The 17172-nt window shown below is 40.5% G+C and overlaps 1 protein-coding gene across 1 annotated transcript in view; it reads left to right on the top strand.

The window, feature by feature from the left end:
* The window catches only part of Fras1 (Fraser extracellular matrix complex subunit 1), a 471233-nt gene that overhangs the window by 316938 nt on the left and 137123 nt on the right, over window positions 1–17172 (top strand). Inside the window, exons 17-19 of the mRNA XM_023703303.1 lie at window positions 1874–1958; window positions 4877–5200; window positions 16307–16460. Coding sequence (XP_023559071.1) covers window positions 1874–1958; window positions 4877–5200; window positions 16307–16460 — 563 coding nt within the window. The remainder of the gene's footprint in view (window positions 1–1873; window positions 1959–4876; window positions 5201–16306; window positions 16461–17172) is intronic.

The following is a 17172-nucleotide window of genomic DNA, read 5'->3' on the forward strand; positions in this document are numbered from 1 at the left end:
GTTTTGTTTTTTTTTCTCATTAAAACACTGACCATGATTCTTTAAGCTTAGAATTCTTTACGATTGAATTCCTTTGGCATTGGAATGCCCTGGGGAGTAAAAGCCAGCCTGTGAATATAGTCAGAGGCTTGCGGTAAGCTGTCATTGCTGAGATGTTGAGCACTGGTAGTGGAACCTCCGTGCCACCAGAAGTCATTTTTCCCCTGCTTTGTTCATTTTGTGTTTGCATTCTCTTGAAGCTTCAAGGTGAGAGTGGAGAGGAGGAGGATTAAATGGGGACAGAAATAAGATGGAGTGGGCGGAAAGACAGGATACCTCTTCTAAAAAGTGATAGCACTGAGCTATAATTTGCATTCAATAAATTTTCCTACTCTAAAATATATTGCCCTGTGAATGTTAACAAATATATACTATTTCTTTACCACAACACAGTCAAGATATAAAACAATTCCAGTCCCCCAAATGTTTCCTTTTTAGTTATTCCCTTCTACCCAATCTCTGGCATCCACTGGTGTAGTTTTCACCCCTATAGTTCTGTGCTTTCAGAAATGGCATGTGAATGGAATCACACAATATTCAGTTTTTGTTTCTGGCAGTTACCATAATGCTTTTGAGATTATTCCACGTTCTTTCAGGTATAAGATATTAGTTCCAACAATGCCTTTTAAAGAACCTTTAAAACAGTGGTCCTTGCAGTAGAGTAGAACTCCAAAGCTGCACCGTGCATTAATCATTCATCTTACGAGCCAACACTGAGTTCTGTGCTTAGCCTGACTTTGAAGGTAGGAGTTCTCCCCTTCCCCTCTAACACTCTCTGAGCTGCAGGAGCAACACTCTTTTAAAGGAAGTCAGCCCACAGCAAGGAATGAGCCTTGTATTATTATTAATTTGGAATTTTCAGTTACAAAATAGTGGCAATGAACTTGAATTAAATCAAGCAAATAGTTTTTAAAACACTGCAGAGATAGCTCAGACATCAAAGACAGCAAGAGTGATTGTGCCCTGGGGCTAGTCCACAGGCTAGAACTGGACAAGAGGCAGGACTCTGTTCCTCTCTCATCCCTGTGTCTCCTTGCCCAAAGGCTTCACTCACCTCCTCCTGTTCCTGCAGGCTCCTTCCATCTTCTCATCAGCTTGGTACTCTCTGATTGCTCTGGACATACATGGTGAGACTCACAGCGGACTCTTAGGCCAGGTCCAGCTGTTTAGGAGAATCAGCCATCCCTGCCTAGTCTCTACCACAGTGAATGTGTGTAATGATGTAAGGAGAAGAGATAGAGACATGTGACATGGCCATTACAGATGTGTTGCCTGCAGCCTTTCATGTGAATGGAGGAGTTGCCAGCAGGACTTTCTAGCAGGAGTGATCCTTGGGAGCTGGTCACACTAAAAGATCCCATCCCACTCTACAATGTGAACACCAGCCTGCACTATGCCACTAACCTGCCTTGTCCTGACAACTAAGTTTTCAGTTTAAAACTTCAGTTTAGGGCTGGTGAGATAGCTCAGCAGATTAAAGCGCCTGCTTAGGCAGAAGCAGGGACTGGAGTTTGATCTGAAAACAGGAGAATCACTACGAGTCCGATCTGTGTAGTAAAACCCTGTAGACACTGTACTAAATACATAAAAGATAAAGGAAAGCAAAATACTTATTTTTGTGTTATAGTGAGATCTCAGAACACCCAACTATATTTTATCTGCATCTTGCTATGTTAATCTTTAGTAAGTTCTGTTTACAGTGTGAGTATTACCTTTCTACAGTGGCTTTATCCACATGTTTACATGCACATACCCTAAAAATATTTTTACACCTTGTCTTTCTGAAGACTAACTTAATGATAGTATTTTCTTGTTCCTTTCCTGACTTCTTTAGAAAAGGTTACTTTTCCTTGAAGATTAGTGACCAGCAGTTCTTCTCGGAACCACAGCTGATCAACATACAAGCATTTTCAACCCAGGTAATAAAATGCTAAACAGGTGAAGTTTTATGTGCCTACTTTTTCTCAAGAAAACAATCCAAGCTTACTATAATTTTAGGAAAAATACCTGACCTAGGTTCAGCTTGTCTTAATTTTATCAGGAAATTCCACACATCCAATTTTCAGTACTTTGGATTAATAACAACATCAGCAATAACAATTGCTCATGCGTTTGTAGTCCTCAGTGTTTCCCATAAGTTACTCTGTTGACCCTTATGCCAGCCTTAAGAAACATCCCAATCTATAGATGAGGAAACTAAAACACAAGAAAGTTATGTCGTTTTTGGTGGTGCATAGCTAGTAAAGGTCAAGTCTTGTGCCCCATAGACTTGACTTCAGAGTCTGTGCACAAAGCCATTATCTTTTGTGGCTTACTATACTACATACTACATGGGACATTCATCCTATGAGTAATTTAAGGCTGTTTAAGCTGTTAAGATTTTCCTTTTTCTTAGGTAGGTAAGTTTGTTTTACCTGAATTCCTCTCAGTGGTATAGAATTTGTAGTAGTTAGAGGATCTTATTAAGAATCTGCCTGAATGAGTTGTCAGGGTAGTCATCAGCCAAAGAGACCTGAGCAATCATGGAAGAAGCCATAAAACTCAGTGTACTGGCCCTTCACATTCCTGTTTCATCACTCTTCTCTGTTGAGTTTTATTCATGTGGCCAGAATACAGAGCAGAAGGGGGAGAATGGGGCTGGAAGGATCGCACAGCTGTAGTGTGCTCAAGGCACAGTGTGACATACAGTATGTGTATTTTCATAAATTGTGAACAGCAAGAGATGGAGACATCAGCCCAGGGACCTAGTATTACCAGGCGGTCCAGACCTTAGCACTGTGTTAGTCTTGATTCAAGAAGAGATATTAAGTTGTTGTTCTTCGCTGATATTTTCTGTGCTAAAGATGAAAAGACCATGGGTCATGGATAACAACATAGACTTAAACCAGAAGCAGCTACCAAATGCTATCAATAATCCAGCTCAGCCCTTCTTACTGATTGGAAATTGGAATTCAGGAGTGATTAGAAATTAATCGTTTAGGGGCTGGCGAGATAGCTCACCTGACTAAAATGTCTGCTTAGGCAAGTGCAGGGACCATGGTTTGATCCCCCACATCACATGCCATGCCAGCCCTGCCCCCAAGGCAGGCTGAGCTGGCCACCGAGGCCAGATGTGGCGGCACAGACCTGTAATCCTTGTGCCGAGGAAAATTTTGAACTAATCGTGTTTAGATAAGAGATCATGTCTGCACCTTGTACTAGGAATAAATACTACAAAGACAACAATATGCAGTGCATTATGGTAACTGTACTACTAACCTGTTTTTAAACTATCTCATTGCTACTTCTTTTCAGTAAAATTATTTAAAAGAAAAAAAAAATCAGAAGGATCTCTATGAGTCCAAGCTGCGTAGTGAGACCCTGTAACAACCAAGTACATTAAAAAAAGAAATTGATCTTAAGTGTAAATTTTGTTTTGATTAAAGTTAACATGTATGATTTCTGCAAATGTGTGCCACACAGTCTTGGGACTCACAGGCTTAGATGTTCCTTAGTATTTAAACTCAGATGTTTTGTTTTGATCTTTTCATTTGGACTGCTCTACTGAGTCCCATGAAAGACAGGGGGTGGATATTGGCAGATTACTTTCTAATCTGAGATGGTGACTTCCCATAGCCCCTTGAGTTTGTTTTCCCCCAATCGAATGGGTACGTAAGGAATGTATATTACATGATAAATATGTATTTTAACTACTTAAAAGTGGAACTTTAGAAATGAAATTCAGCTTAGTTTTGTTCATTTAAATTTCAGTATAGTAGTCGTAAGCCTCCCTGAGGTTTTTCTCAGGTAGGTTAATTTTGTTTTTTCCATTTGTAGATGTTGATATCACATTTGACCTTTCTTTCCTCTTTCAGAATCTGGTCTTTTTATTCATTTGTATAGACTCATAGCGGTAGCATTTCCACACACGAAGTCTGAGGCACTGCTCCATAATTTCTCACCATGTGGTTGTTATAGTGATGCCCTGGGTAGGCTTGATCTTAATGGAGATTGTAAATTGCAGCACATAAGAGTCTGGGTAGCTGTGAAAGAAAGCTGGTTGGGTTAAAGAAGGAAGTGTGCTGGGAAAGTTCTAGATGGTCCAGCTTCAAGTGATATTTTTAAAAAACACCAAAGATAATATTTATTTGGCTTCTGGCATCTGGCTTCATGTTGCATGTGTTGTGTTTCTGTTGTGGTTCATTAACTTTTATCTTTATGAAGAACATTTTATCTGCTTACTCAAGTGGGTGGAAGAAACTTGACGATGCCAAGAAAAACTTACAAAATTTGATATAAGAGCAATGTCAGAAGACTTAGCTAGGTGGTTTTCCCACCTAGGCCATGATCTTGTTACGCCTTATGAGCTGAGTTGGGGTGGTGCTCTGTCAGGATTTCGATGAGAGAACTTGAAGAAAAGTATTGGCCAGAAGAGACCAGAAATAACCTGAATTTCCTATATACAAGCCTCTTACTCTATCAGTGTGTTGCAGTGTGGCCTAAAGTGAAGAGCCTAATTCCCAAATGCAGGTCCCCAAATTCTATACCTCTGGTTTGTCTTTCAGTGCAGGGACATAGTACAAATCAAGATAGCAGAGAAATTAGAAGCAGTGGCTCTTAGTGATTACCTCCTACCAAGAATGTGGCCTTGAAATGGCTTAAAAAAAACTGCTAGAACCTCGAGGTGTGAAGTAACCAAAAGCACCATGGTCCCAGAGTTGCCCCTGTGTCAGGTGTGCTGCCCTGGAACAGGTCAGCATGTTGCTGGGGCACCAGGGCTTCCTTAAAGGCCACCAAAGGTCAGTCAGTTTTTCAGTCCTTGTGATTTTTCCCTACCCCTTTCCCTTCTACTCCACAGGCCCCGTATGTGCTGAGAAATGAGGGTCTCCACATTAGCCGCGGAGAGCAGGAAACAATCACCACCCAGCTGCTTGACATCCGGGATGACGACAACCCACAGGATGTGGTGGTGGAAGTGCTTGATTCTCCACGCCATGGCCAGTTGCTCCACGTGCTTCAGTCCCCTGCAGCCTCCATCTCTCAGTTCCGGCTGGATGAACTCTCCAGGGGCCTTCTCTATGTTCATGATGGCTCTAACAGCACAGCCGATGTCATGGTTCTCCAGGCCAGTGATGGACACTCCTTCCAAAATATACTATTCCACGTAACCATTGGGCCCAAGGTAGGTGTCCTTTTCTAATTCAGTTTTCTGGCACTTTTGGCCCACTTGGGAGCCCACGGGAGATTTTTAAGAGTTCTGTCTCAAGCTTCAAGAACACATGTGCAGCACATCAGCACCAACAGCATGGAGCAAGCAGAGCACGTGAGCCACCTGTGTCTTTATTGTATAATTCTTATATAGATTGTTATCTTGCATTTACATTCTTGCATAGTGCCATAACCAGTGTGTGCATGCTTACCTGTGCTGTCATGGTTACATAACTGTATCCTACTGCGTGACTGTGCTAGGCAAATGGGGTCACATCCTCAAGTGTCCTTAGATGCCCCTGAGCTTTGAAGCAGTTTGAGTGGTTCCCGACAAGCACCTAAGTGTGAAGTTTTGCTGTTGAAATTGTTTTGCAATTCTCATAAATTAGAATATAAATACTCATTTTTTCAAACATAATCTATTATAGGGGTGTTTATTAAGTATCTATTTTATGAGGGATAATACCTCTCTCTCTCTCTCTCTCTCTCTCTCTCTCTCTCTCTCTATCAATCTATCTATGAACAACCTTCATCTAAAAGACCTCTCTATTAAAAAAGAACATTCTGAACCCATTTTCTTTAGCTACTACTACCGTAAAACTGTTGTACTCTACTAATCCTTTGTCTCCTACCCGAACATCACGTCCCTTCTGTTTTTGTCTGCTCTCCTAAAAGAGCTTATGCAATAAGGTCACCTTAATGAATGAAAGGGTTTAAGTGCAGCTGTTTTCCTAGAACTGAAGTGAGGAGACACATTCTTGCAGCATTCACAGGGGTCTTTAGAAGAGGGGCTGAAAGCAGGTTTCTCCTTCTGAATTATTGAAGTGTCATCTTTTGATGTTCCCTCTGTGTCCACTAGCAGCTGCACTATTGTATGCATAATATGTTTACTTAATATTTTCTGTGAATCAACTTTTTATTGCAGCCGCATCCTAACAAACAGTACTTATGAAACCGTAGGCTTGATGGACAGCCAAATTTTTCTGAAGTATTAAAATGAATGCATGACCATTCTGTAACATTTCACCCATGTGCTACATGAAATAATGGTAACTATTAGAAATGCGATGGTTATCGCACTTCAGGAACTACTGAGCTGATTTGTGCCAATGTATAGTCGCCCTGAAAAACTCCCAAAACTTAATGATATTTTGCTGGAAGCCTTTTTCTCAATTGCATCAAGAATCTGTTTCTGATGGTCATAAGTTGGAAACTTGTTTTAAAACAACTTTTCATTCCCAATAGCATTATCCATGGGAATGTCATTAACAATCAGCTAGAAAAATTGATGTACTGAGGAGAGTTTAAAATCACTTGTCACTTTCTCACCAATAACCACCAGAATTTGCGATTGGGCCTCCTGAAGGGAAGCAGCTGTCTAATATGGTCTGCTATCTACTTTCTCCACCTCTTTTCTCATTATTTTCAGCTCCTGAAATAGGGATAGTTGCATAAAAGAAACAGAAGTGCAGGAAGGCTGATTATGAGATCGAGTTGGCAGGTGTCCATCTTGTAGCAAATCCTAATTATCACCCTCGCACAATCACCCTGGGAGGCGAGGGTTAGTTCTGGAGGGATGAAGTCAGGAGAGATGCAGATTGTTTTCTTTCTTCATTCTCAATTTCTCTCCAAGGGCTGTATAGGACTTCAGGGCAACCTTTCCAGCCTGTCAGGCTTTCATCTCCGCATTAGGAACTGAGTTCAGGGCATAGGCAGTTTTCATGGAATAGCTAAACATTCAAGGGGCACTTCAACTGTCAAAACAAAGAAAAAAAGAATTTAAGGCTTAAATGAAGTATGTAGCACAGAGTTTGGGATTCTTACAATGCAACCTACAGTCCTGAAGGGTTTACTGAATGTGTAGTTCTTGAAGAGTGAGTGTAAGGTGTCCTTCCTCCTTGCCCTTTCCTGTCCCACTGTCTCCTGTGGTGCTATGGTTACCTGTCCGTGAGATGATCCTTACATGGATTGGAGCCATGAATCCAATGACCAGAGAGAGCCCCAGAGCCATCTGTGTGTGCTAATAATAAACTTGATTATAATCCCAACCATGTTATACAAGTATATACTATTTTTCTTTTAGGAAATCAAAATACTTTTCCTTCTATCTGGTCTCTTGATCTTTGCAGTATATTAGAGTACAAGCTTTATAACCTTATTCCTTCCACAAGAAATTCTATAACTGCAAAGGGTTTTGTTGTTCACGTGTATTGGACAGTAAAGCTTGATGCGGATGATTCTTTTTGATCTTCATAGTCATTCTGTGATGTGTGTATTATTGTCTTTAATTTTCCAAAAGAGAAAACCAAAGCAAAGAACAGGTTTAAAACCAGTCATTTTCAAACAGGTATTTAGTGCCAGAGCTGTGGTTTTATTTCAAATGTATCAGACTTCTACACTTAACCATGACTCTCTTTTCATTCTGGCCTGTATTTTCAATAATTTGGTCATATGTATTCTTATCCCCTTAATGCATAAAGTGAAGACAGTAATTTAGTCATTTTATCAGTACCCTAGCCAAGCAAGTGAGGCCCCAGGCCTTCTGAAATCTTCTGTCTGGACTGTTACAGCTTATTCCAAGAGTGTTTACAATTATGAGTCTACTGGCCCCAAGAATTAAAAATGGCTTCAGTCATTACAGTGTCCAGTACATTCAGAGTGAGACATGACTGGTTTCACTGAAATCACCTTTTCTGAAGATGGCTTGAGATTCCTAAGCCTAGTGATCCCTGGGGATCTCATGATAGCTGTGTGTGAAGCTTGAAAGAGGCTGCTCAGCCTGATATCTAGCCAGTGGCTTAAATGGGATGGCCAATGGATTGCAGTTTCATTCATACTGAATCAGCATACAAATTAACTCTAATATTACATGGCAGAAATCTCAGTTTATTTTTTTGATCAAAAGGAAAGGAAAAAGGAAACATTGTGAGAAGAGGGATTATTTGAGTTTTATACCTGTACAGGGTGGGCTTCCATGTGTTTTTGTTGGATAGGCAGGCAGGGGGATGGATGTGATCATGTGAGTGTTGTACCTTCCAGTGATCCTGTGTCACCTGGGAATCACCCATGCACCTGTGCTGATGTGGGTGGCTCAGCAGGGACTGAGTAGAGGCACTGTCCGCTCACCTTTGTTTTTCCAATTATAGTCACTTTCCCCAAACTTAGCCTGGCAGTGAATAAACTTGACTGCCAAGTCCAGGCTTATTATGCTAAGCTACTGAGGAGAAAATAGAACCAGGACTGATGTTGAAACATGTTCTGTTGGGAGCAGGAGCCAATGGAAGAAAAAAAGATTAAAAAGTAATAAAGAATGTTCTGCTGAATAGGCTTTCATTAATTAGGTGGATTACTGAGCCCAAGCCTACTATGATGTGATTCTAAAGCAATTCAGCATCTAGTAAGAGCAGAGATGTGGGCAGGGGAAAGCCACGCTCAACAGTGGGCTTCTCTCCTCTGCTAGGCTTTCAAGGAATTCTCTGCTTCCTGTTAATGAATGTGCCTCTGGAAACCATGTCTTTTCCCACATCGGAACTAAATCTGATGATCTTTCTAAGCTCATCTGTTGTTGTTTGAACACTTATTTTCTACAGCTGGGTAATACCTTAATGTGGAAAGCCCCCAAGTGCTGTACTGTGAGCTGGATGTGAAATTCTATTGTTGAGAGTCCTTTTTGGTTGTGGTAATGCTCATGTGCAATGAAAATTTAAACCCTTTTGTGTTTTCCCTCAGTTTCATTGATGCCAACCTCTCATTAGTGGTTTTACACAGGATGTAATTAGTTTGATAATAATCACATTTATAAGAATTACAAATATCAGTGGTACAAAAATATATTTGTATGAAACAATCTGTTCATTTCACAAATAAATAAATCCTTTCTTCACCTCAGAAATTTCACCTTTGGGAGGTTTTCTTAGCTTGTTCAATTCACTGATACCTCAGTTGAGTCCCATATGGAGCGAAGGTTCTAGATTCCTGACCTGAGGGGACAGCTGCTGAGGCTCATACACACATTAATGAATACAGAAAGCTCCAGCTATCCCCTTTCTTCCTGCTGATAATTTCTCCTCAGACCCCCTACACTGCATGTTCTTTCCCTAAAGTCTACAATGTCCCACAAGAGTACATTTTAAAAACTATGATATTTGTAAGTTCTTATTAATTAAGGAATCTTTTTATAGAGTAAGAACATGATAGGGTTGCTTTTATATGTGACAATAGGATACACATTATCTTTTTTTTAAAAGATACTGATTTTCTAAATAATTAAGTTTTTAAGATGTCTACCTTGGATATTTTGGTCTGAATTTGAATATACTAATCTAGAGCTAAAGTTTCATCATTTATAGCCAAATTTCTAATTTGGGGGAGGTAGATATTCATTTTATTTGTGAGATTTTTCCTTCAAAGAGTGAAGGTTCTTACTTCCACATTACAGCATTAATATTTTTACTTGTAATACAATATGTAATGGCTAAACATTATTACCAACATTTCTGTATGTCTATTGTGCTATGAAATGAATTAGAAAAACTGTTTAATTTAAAGCACTGTTTTAATCATACCCTCAATTTTACTTGTTGGAATTTCATTGCCTGCTAATAAACTCTGGAGGAAACATAAAGCGTCATTGGACAGGAGATTGTTTAACTCGTGATATAGTTAATTTCTTGAGTTGACGTGGAAATATACAGGGGAAAAACTATTAGAAGTTTTTAAAAAGTGTAAAATGTCAGAACTATTGGTAAAATCAGATTAAAATTTCATTTTTAGAATACTTTAGCTATAGAAAAGATAGTGTACAGCCTTCTACTTATCTCTTCATGAGTATCCCATACTCTTCACCCCAAAATGAAAATGATCCACTGTGATGAAATGAAGACTTTATAAACTACTTCACTGATGTATGATTAATGTGTATAAAGCCCTTTATATATAATATGTGCAAATTCATGAGTTTAGAGCTGTGTATACATCTATAATACCACACTTCGAAGTCATAGACACTGTCATCTCCCAAAATTTGCCCCCAGTCCCTCTAATATTATTACTTATATTTATGGTAGGGTCACTGAACAATATCGTCCTCTTAGAAAACCTTATAGTATTATGTGCCATAGATACTATGTTGTATAGATTTCCAGAGTTCATGTTGAAGAACTGAAACTGTGCCTTTTGCCTGTCGTCTCATCTCTTCCCTCTCCTACCCCCTGCCAGTTACCATTCTACTCTGTGGTTCTATGAGTCTGACTATTTTGGATTCCACATATAAACAAGATCACACAGTTTTTGTCTCTGTGACTGGCTTATTTCACTTAGTTGAATGTCCTCCTTCAGGTCCAGCCGAATGGTCTCAAAGGCAGGGTTTTTCTTTTTTAAGGTTGAATCGCATTGTTTTCCTTTGCAATCTAATTTTTTCTAATGGTTTGTATTAATTCCTTTCTTTTTCTCTTTTGTGTATCTACTGCAGATTTTTTGTGTCTCTGTTAGCCTTACAAAAATATAGTTATATTGTACTATTAATTTCTATTGATTTATTGAAAGGAACAGTTAATGCTTGTTTGATCAGTTTTGATTCCTGTATCTAATAATCTGAGCAACTACTTTGAAGATAATAATATACAATATAACAGCCATTGCTAATTTACTATCATCTTGTTTTGGAATTCTGTATCACTTTGTTTTTTATTCTCTTTAAAATTTCAAGAATAAAATATAGTTATAGTAATCCATTTCAAGTGATAATTCAGACCTACTCAAACGCTCCACTTTTATTTCTCCCTGCTTTTCACTATTTCATCATTGATATTGCAATTATTTCTCTTTATATCATGAATGCATTAGCATATTCCTATAGCTATAGTTAGGTTTAATATTTTTCTTTTCCCTTTTACACTAGAGCAGTGATGGTGAAACTTTTAGAGCTTTCCATGATACGAGCAACCCACTGTGGCATGTGCAACAGTAGGTTCGCCATGACTGTGCTAGAATCATAATGCTGGCTGTAATGAAGCACTACATAAGTAGCAGTATGTATTGTGCAGGGAACAATGAGTAGGAAGAAATGGGCACACCTTCAGTACAAGCAGAATCCTTTTTGAAAATCTTTTATTTCCATTTGGCTGGACCCATGGATGTGGGACTTGTGGCTACACAAGACCAGCTGTACTGTGCCCTAGCTGTGGGTTTTCTCCTGTTGTGTGTCTTCATATTGTTAATTAGCATCCTTCCATTTCAACCAGAAGAACTTTAACACATCTTTAGAGATGTTTCTTTGAGTAAGTTTTGATCTCTTCTTTATTTCTGAAAGACAGTTTTGCTGGTAAATTAGTTCTTTTTTTTTTTTTTTTTTTTGCGGAATTGGGGATTGAACTCAGGCCCTAGCGCTTGCCAGGCAAGCACTTATGGTAAATTAGTTCTGATGGACAGCGTTTTGACTATTTTGCTCCACTCTCTTGGCCCACATGGCTTCTGGTGAGTTATCTGCTGATAGTTTTGTGGGATTCCCTTGTATTTGTTGGGTTACTTTGATCTTGCTGCTTTCAAAATTAGCTTTTTTGTCAGCAATTTTTAAAAATTTGACTTTAATGTATCTGTGGTGACTCCATGAAGATATGTTTATGACCAACCAGTTTGGAGCTCTTCGGGCGTCACTGATCTGGATATTCATTGCTCTCCTTAGATTTGAAAAGTTTTGTCATTATTTCTTTAAAATCCTTTTTGCTCTTTTGTTTCTCTGACCCAGTAATTTCAAAGGCTGTCTCTGCAGCATCACTGATTCTCTTTCCTCTTGATGGAGTCTGCGGCAGGAGCTCTATTGAAAACCTCATGTCAATCGTCTCATTTTACAGTTCCAAAATTTGTGTGGCTCTTTTAATGTTTTCTATCATTTTGCTGCTTGAACTTTCCATGCTGTTCCTTCCCATATTGCCATCCTGGTTTTTGTTTAGTTTTCCAGCTGCTTTCTTTGCTCTCATTGTGCTTCCTGGAGACCATCATTTCTGCATTCTTTGTCAGGCAATCTACGTATCAACTTTTTTATTTTTTTCCTTCCCCAGGGCAAGAAATCAAACTCAGGGCCTCACTCGTACTAAACAAGTGCTCTGCCACTGAGCTGCACCCCAATTCATAGATCTCTATTTGATTGTTCAGCCACTGTAGCTTTAGTTTTTTCATGGGGCAGTGTCCAGTTCCCTTGATTTTTCTGTGTGTTCTTTGAAGCCTTGTGTTGCTCTTTGCATTTGAAGGGACAGGCAGCGCCTCCAATCCCCAGAGCTGATGATTCTGGAGCTGTCTCTGACTTGTTTCTGAGATGTATGTTCTTCTTGTTCCCTTTTTGGGGGAAGTCTTGAGATTGTGGACTTTCTTTTAAAACTACAAAGCTGAGCTGTGTGCTGAAAACCTTCCATCTATTTTTCCTATGCCCATGTGCTGACATATTCAAGTTATTTGACGTCTGTGTCCTGTTTGGGTTCACATAAGGGGGGGGCATGATGGGAGTGCTTACTAGCTAGTTGAGGTATCTAAATTGGGGCATCTTCCTAATGAATTCTGTTAACAGATGAGTATGATATTAAGCTCTTCGTTGCGATCTTCAAGGCTGCTGCTGTGAGCCCCCCTTGCCATACCTTTTCCTGCTCTTAGCAACCAGCAGACTGTTATACCAGGCTAGACTCCTCAGTGTTGTACACGGAGTGAGACAGAAGTGGGCCCCTTAGGCACTGTCCCGCTAGGCTGTGGAATCCAGGCCCTCACTTGCCCGTCACTTTCCCCCTCTGTGGACTGAGCAGATGTCTCCCGACCCTAAGTTGTGTGATCTGAGGGACAGCATGACATGGATGAAGTACACCTGTAGTTGTGATCTTCTTCCTAGCATCTGGATTTCACTTCCAAGAACCTTTTGGCTGGACTCCTGGGCTCCCAACAAAATACTGCAGTCTGTGCGTGGTTGTTAAAATCAGGGGATATAGCTCAGTGGTAGAATGCTTACCTAGCATATGCAAGGCCACGAGTTCAGTCAAGTGCAAATCAGTCAGTCAGTGAGCTGATGAGTCAGTGAGTGAGTAAATAAATCAGGTTTTTTATTGGAACTTGCAGGCTAGACCTCCTGTCTTGTCAGCTTGTTGATATTAAAGAGTTCTGCTTTATTCTTGCTAGACTAAATGTTGTTTCTTAAGTACAGAAAGTAATAATTCAGATATGGAGGCATGTACATTATCCTGTTTTAAACATAAATTTTTTTAGTAAGAGTCTATAGGGTCTCACTATGTAGATCGGACTCATAGTGATCTGCCTGTGTTCAGCCTCCTAAGAGCTGAGATTACAGCACACCCCACCATGCCCAGTCTCAGTCCATCTCAGTATGCTCCAGAGAGTGAGGCCAGCACAGCATGTTGGGGATAAACACAAATATTCTAAGCATTTTTTTTTTGAGTCAAGACCTTGCTGTGTAATTCAGGCTGGCCTTGAACTCACTAAGTAGCCTAGGGTAGACTTAAACTGACAGAGATCCTCGTGCCTCAACCTCCCAAGTGCTAAGATTACAGGTGTGTGCCACCACACTCAGATAAACGTAATTGTTCTAAGACTCACCTGTGAATCACTTGAATATTGTAGTGGGCCCTGGGCCACCGTCTCACACACTGGCATGTCTGCACCTCCCCGGAGCACTTTTTTGAAATTCAGATTCTGACTCTGTTTCAGAAGATCTGGGGTAGGCCTGAGGTCCTGTATGTCTTACTGAGCGTCTAGGTGCTGCTCTTCTGTAAACACTGAGTTTTGAGTTGTGCTGTCTCCTAAATACTTACACTCCCACAGGAGTTTTAGAAAATCATATTGATGGGGCTAGTGAGATGGCTCAGTGGTCTAAAGCACCTACTTCGAACAAACTTAGCAAAACACAGGGACCTCGGTTCAATCCCCCAGCACCACATGCCAGCCACCCCCGCCCCCTCGTGGGCTGAGCTGGCCACACACACACACACACACACACACACACACACACAATAAAATAAAATAAAAACACTTTAGAAAATCATATTGATAGGGGGCCAGGGAGATGGCTCAGTAGGATAAGCGCTTGACTAGCAAACGCCAGGATCTGAGTTCAATCCCCGGTTCCGCCAAAAAAAAAATAAATAAAAATAAATAAATAAAAGAAAGAAAATCATATTGGTAAAGTCAAGCCAGAGAGTCTCTGGAAAGCCATCTGGGGCATGTGCATTCAGATCACAGGGCCTGCTTGCTTGGAAAAGGAAAACTGCATGGCCTGTTTAGTCCAATACTGAAGTTACTGCTGCATAATTGAGCTCTTCGACCAAAATCAAAGTTGACTGGGCTGCTGCTATTAGACAGATTTCTAGAAATTTGGAAGCCTGTGCCCAGGTATATCATAGTATGTGAAATTCTGGTGGGAGTAAGAGTCCATTTTCCTAGAGTTCTGGCAGATCCTATGCAAAGTTCCTACCATACGCTTGATGCCTTTGTAAATAATATGCAGCATCTATTGTAAAAGGAGAAAATTCTCTGGGAGTTTTACCCCAGAATGCAAACTAAGATTTAAAAAAAAAAGCCCCCTTGCCATTGTTCTGCTGGGCTTCGTGTGACTCAGTTTCCTGTGCAGAAAATGCCATCTATAAGAAGTGAGACTCAGGTGCCAAGTGGCTGCAGGAGAGTGGTTGTTTTTTCTTTTGAGTAATCTGTCCCTGAGAGTGCTGTTTGAGCTGTTGTTATTCGCATGCTTGAAAGTAATGACAAGAATTTAGAAAACTGTTCTCTTTTGAAACACCCTATTTTAAAATATGAGATTCACTGATTTTTGGAGTGTGAAAACAAACTGAACGCAAGGCCCTGGCATCCTCGCTAATCTCATTCTGCAGAAAATGTCCATTACGAGGCTCAGGAAGAAGGTGCACACCTTGTAAACCGGGAGTGGCAGTGCTTTTTAATGACATTAACTTTAGCAATTAAAATGGTGGCCTCCTCGGGGAGCATTGAATAGGTGATCTCATCCAGCCAGCTTCTCCCAACGGGTGCTGCTTCACTTTCAATCAGCCATCAAGCCCATCAATTCTGTGTCTGTAGTGTTTCTGGAGTCTGTTTCTAATTTTTCTACTCCCACTGCCTTTGCTCTCTCGCAGGCCTTCGTCTTCCTTCCTGAGCCAGAGTGAGAACTTATTAAACAGTTTCTGTAGCATGGAGTCCACCCCAGTTCTGGTGACCTCCTCCCGTAGCCAGGAAGTCTGTCCTCCAGCCTGACCATCCCACTCTGACTGTGCCCGCTCCATCATCGAGGTCTTTTGTCTTCTTTATAGGCCTGTAAGGGAAGATGAGACTTTTAGCATAGATTCTGCCCCTTTGCATCTTTCTTTAAGACAGCCTCACTTTTTATCCACACTTCCCCCGTCTCCCTAAGCCCTACTAGTGCCAAACACTTGGACATTTTATTAAACACATAATGTGTTATCTCTCTTTTCCTTTGATGAAGCTAGACCCTCTCTATTTAGAAAGTCTAGTGGGTTTTTCTATACCAGGGCTCGAACTCAGCACCTTGTGCTTGCCAAACAGGAACCTATGCTACTGAACTATCTCCCTGGTCTAATTTTTTTGTTATTCAACCTTGCCCTACTCTTCCATACTCTGCTCCAGCTTTGTATAGCATATGGTTTGCCAGAAGCATCCTAACTAGTCTTCTGTTTCTCTCATCAAACTCTAAGTTCTGCAGTTGAGATCTGCTTCAGACACTTGGTATTTCAGTTCTCTAGCAAAGGGGCTGGAATACAGGAAGCATTACGAAGTAACTCTCTGGAGTATGGTAGATCATGAGGACAGAAGGCCAGAAAGATGGACAAATGAAGGAAAGCAGTGGACAGACTTAGCCTTCCACATGACATAGGCAATTTGATTTTGATGAAAGATATATACATGTGTATATTATCTACATACACAGGTTATAGTGTGTGTAAGCTATGAATCTCTTTCTTTTCATTGGTCTTTTGCAACAACAGGACCTGATAACTTATGTTTTGAGCCATTAATATTTGCTTACTGGTCCTAATTCTGTACTTTTTCCTTGTTCCAGAATGATGGAGCCCTTCAGCTCATGGCTGACTCAATGGTGTGGGTTCCGGAAGGCGGCATGCTACAGATCACCGACAGAATCCTGCAGGCTGCGGCTCCCGGTGCCAGCCCAGACAGCATTGTCTACACTATTACAGAAGGCCGCCCTCAATTTGGTAACTCCTTTCTTCCTTTGGCATAGTTTCTTCTGGGCATTCAGCCGTCTAGGATGTGAGTCTGGACTCTGGCACGCAGCAAAGCTGTGATTCGAGTGAAATAGGCTTTCACTACTTTACACATCTCTTAGAAACAGTAACTGTGATACCTCTCACTATATGTACTTGCTACCTAGTGCATTAAATTTAATAAATGAATTATATGTAGGACCTGAAACTTACATTTCTCAGTACCTTCATTTTTCACATGAGATAACTGGGGTAAACCAGCTCACGAAAAGCCACCTTGTCGATAGATGTCATATTTTTGTTGTTGTTGCGTTTTGTTTTGTTTTAGTTTTGTACCTGGGATTGAACTCAGGACCTTGTATTTGCCAGGCAGGTAGGTGCTTATGCCACTGAGCCTTGTTAGATGTCAGTTTAACTCCACCTTGTGCTCTTCTCAGATTTTCACCAGAATTATTCTTTTTTTTTCTTGCGGTACTAGGGATTGAACTTAGGACCCTATGCTTGCCAGGCAGGCACTTATTCTACTGAGGTATCTCCCAAGCCCTTCTCTAGAATTAATCTTTATGAAGCTTTAAAACAAAATTCTACAAGAGCATTCTTCAGAAATCTCTATTGTTACTTCTTCTAGCAAGAGAGAAGAATACAATAACCTGAGAAATTTTCAGGTCCTGAGTTCGATCCCTGGTACTGCAAGGGCGGGGGG

The sequence above is a fragment of the Octodon degus genome, unplaced genomic scaffold (genome assembly GCF_000260255.1).
Source record: "Octodon degus isolate 3935 unplaced genomic scaffold, OctDeg1.0 scaffold00168, whole genome shotgun sequence".
NCBI classification, from domain to species: Eukaryota; Metazoa; Chordata; class Mammalia; order Rodentia; family Octodontidae; genus Octodon; species Octodon degus.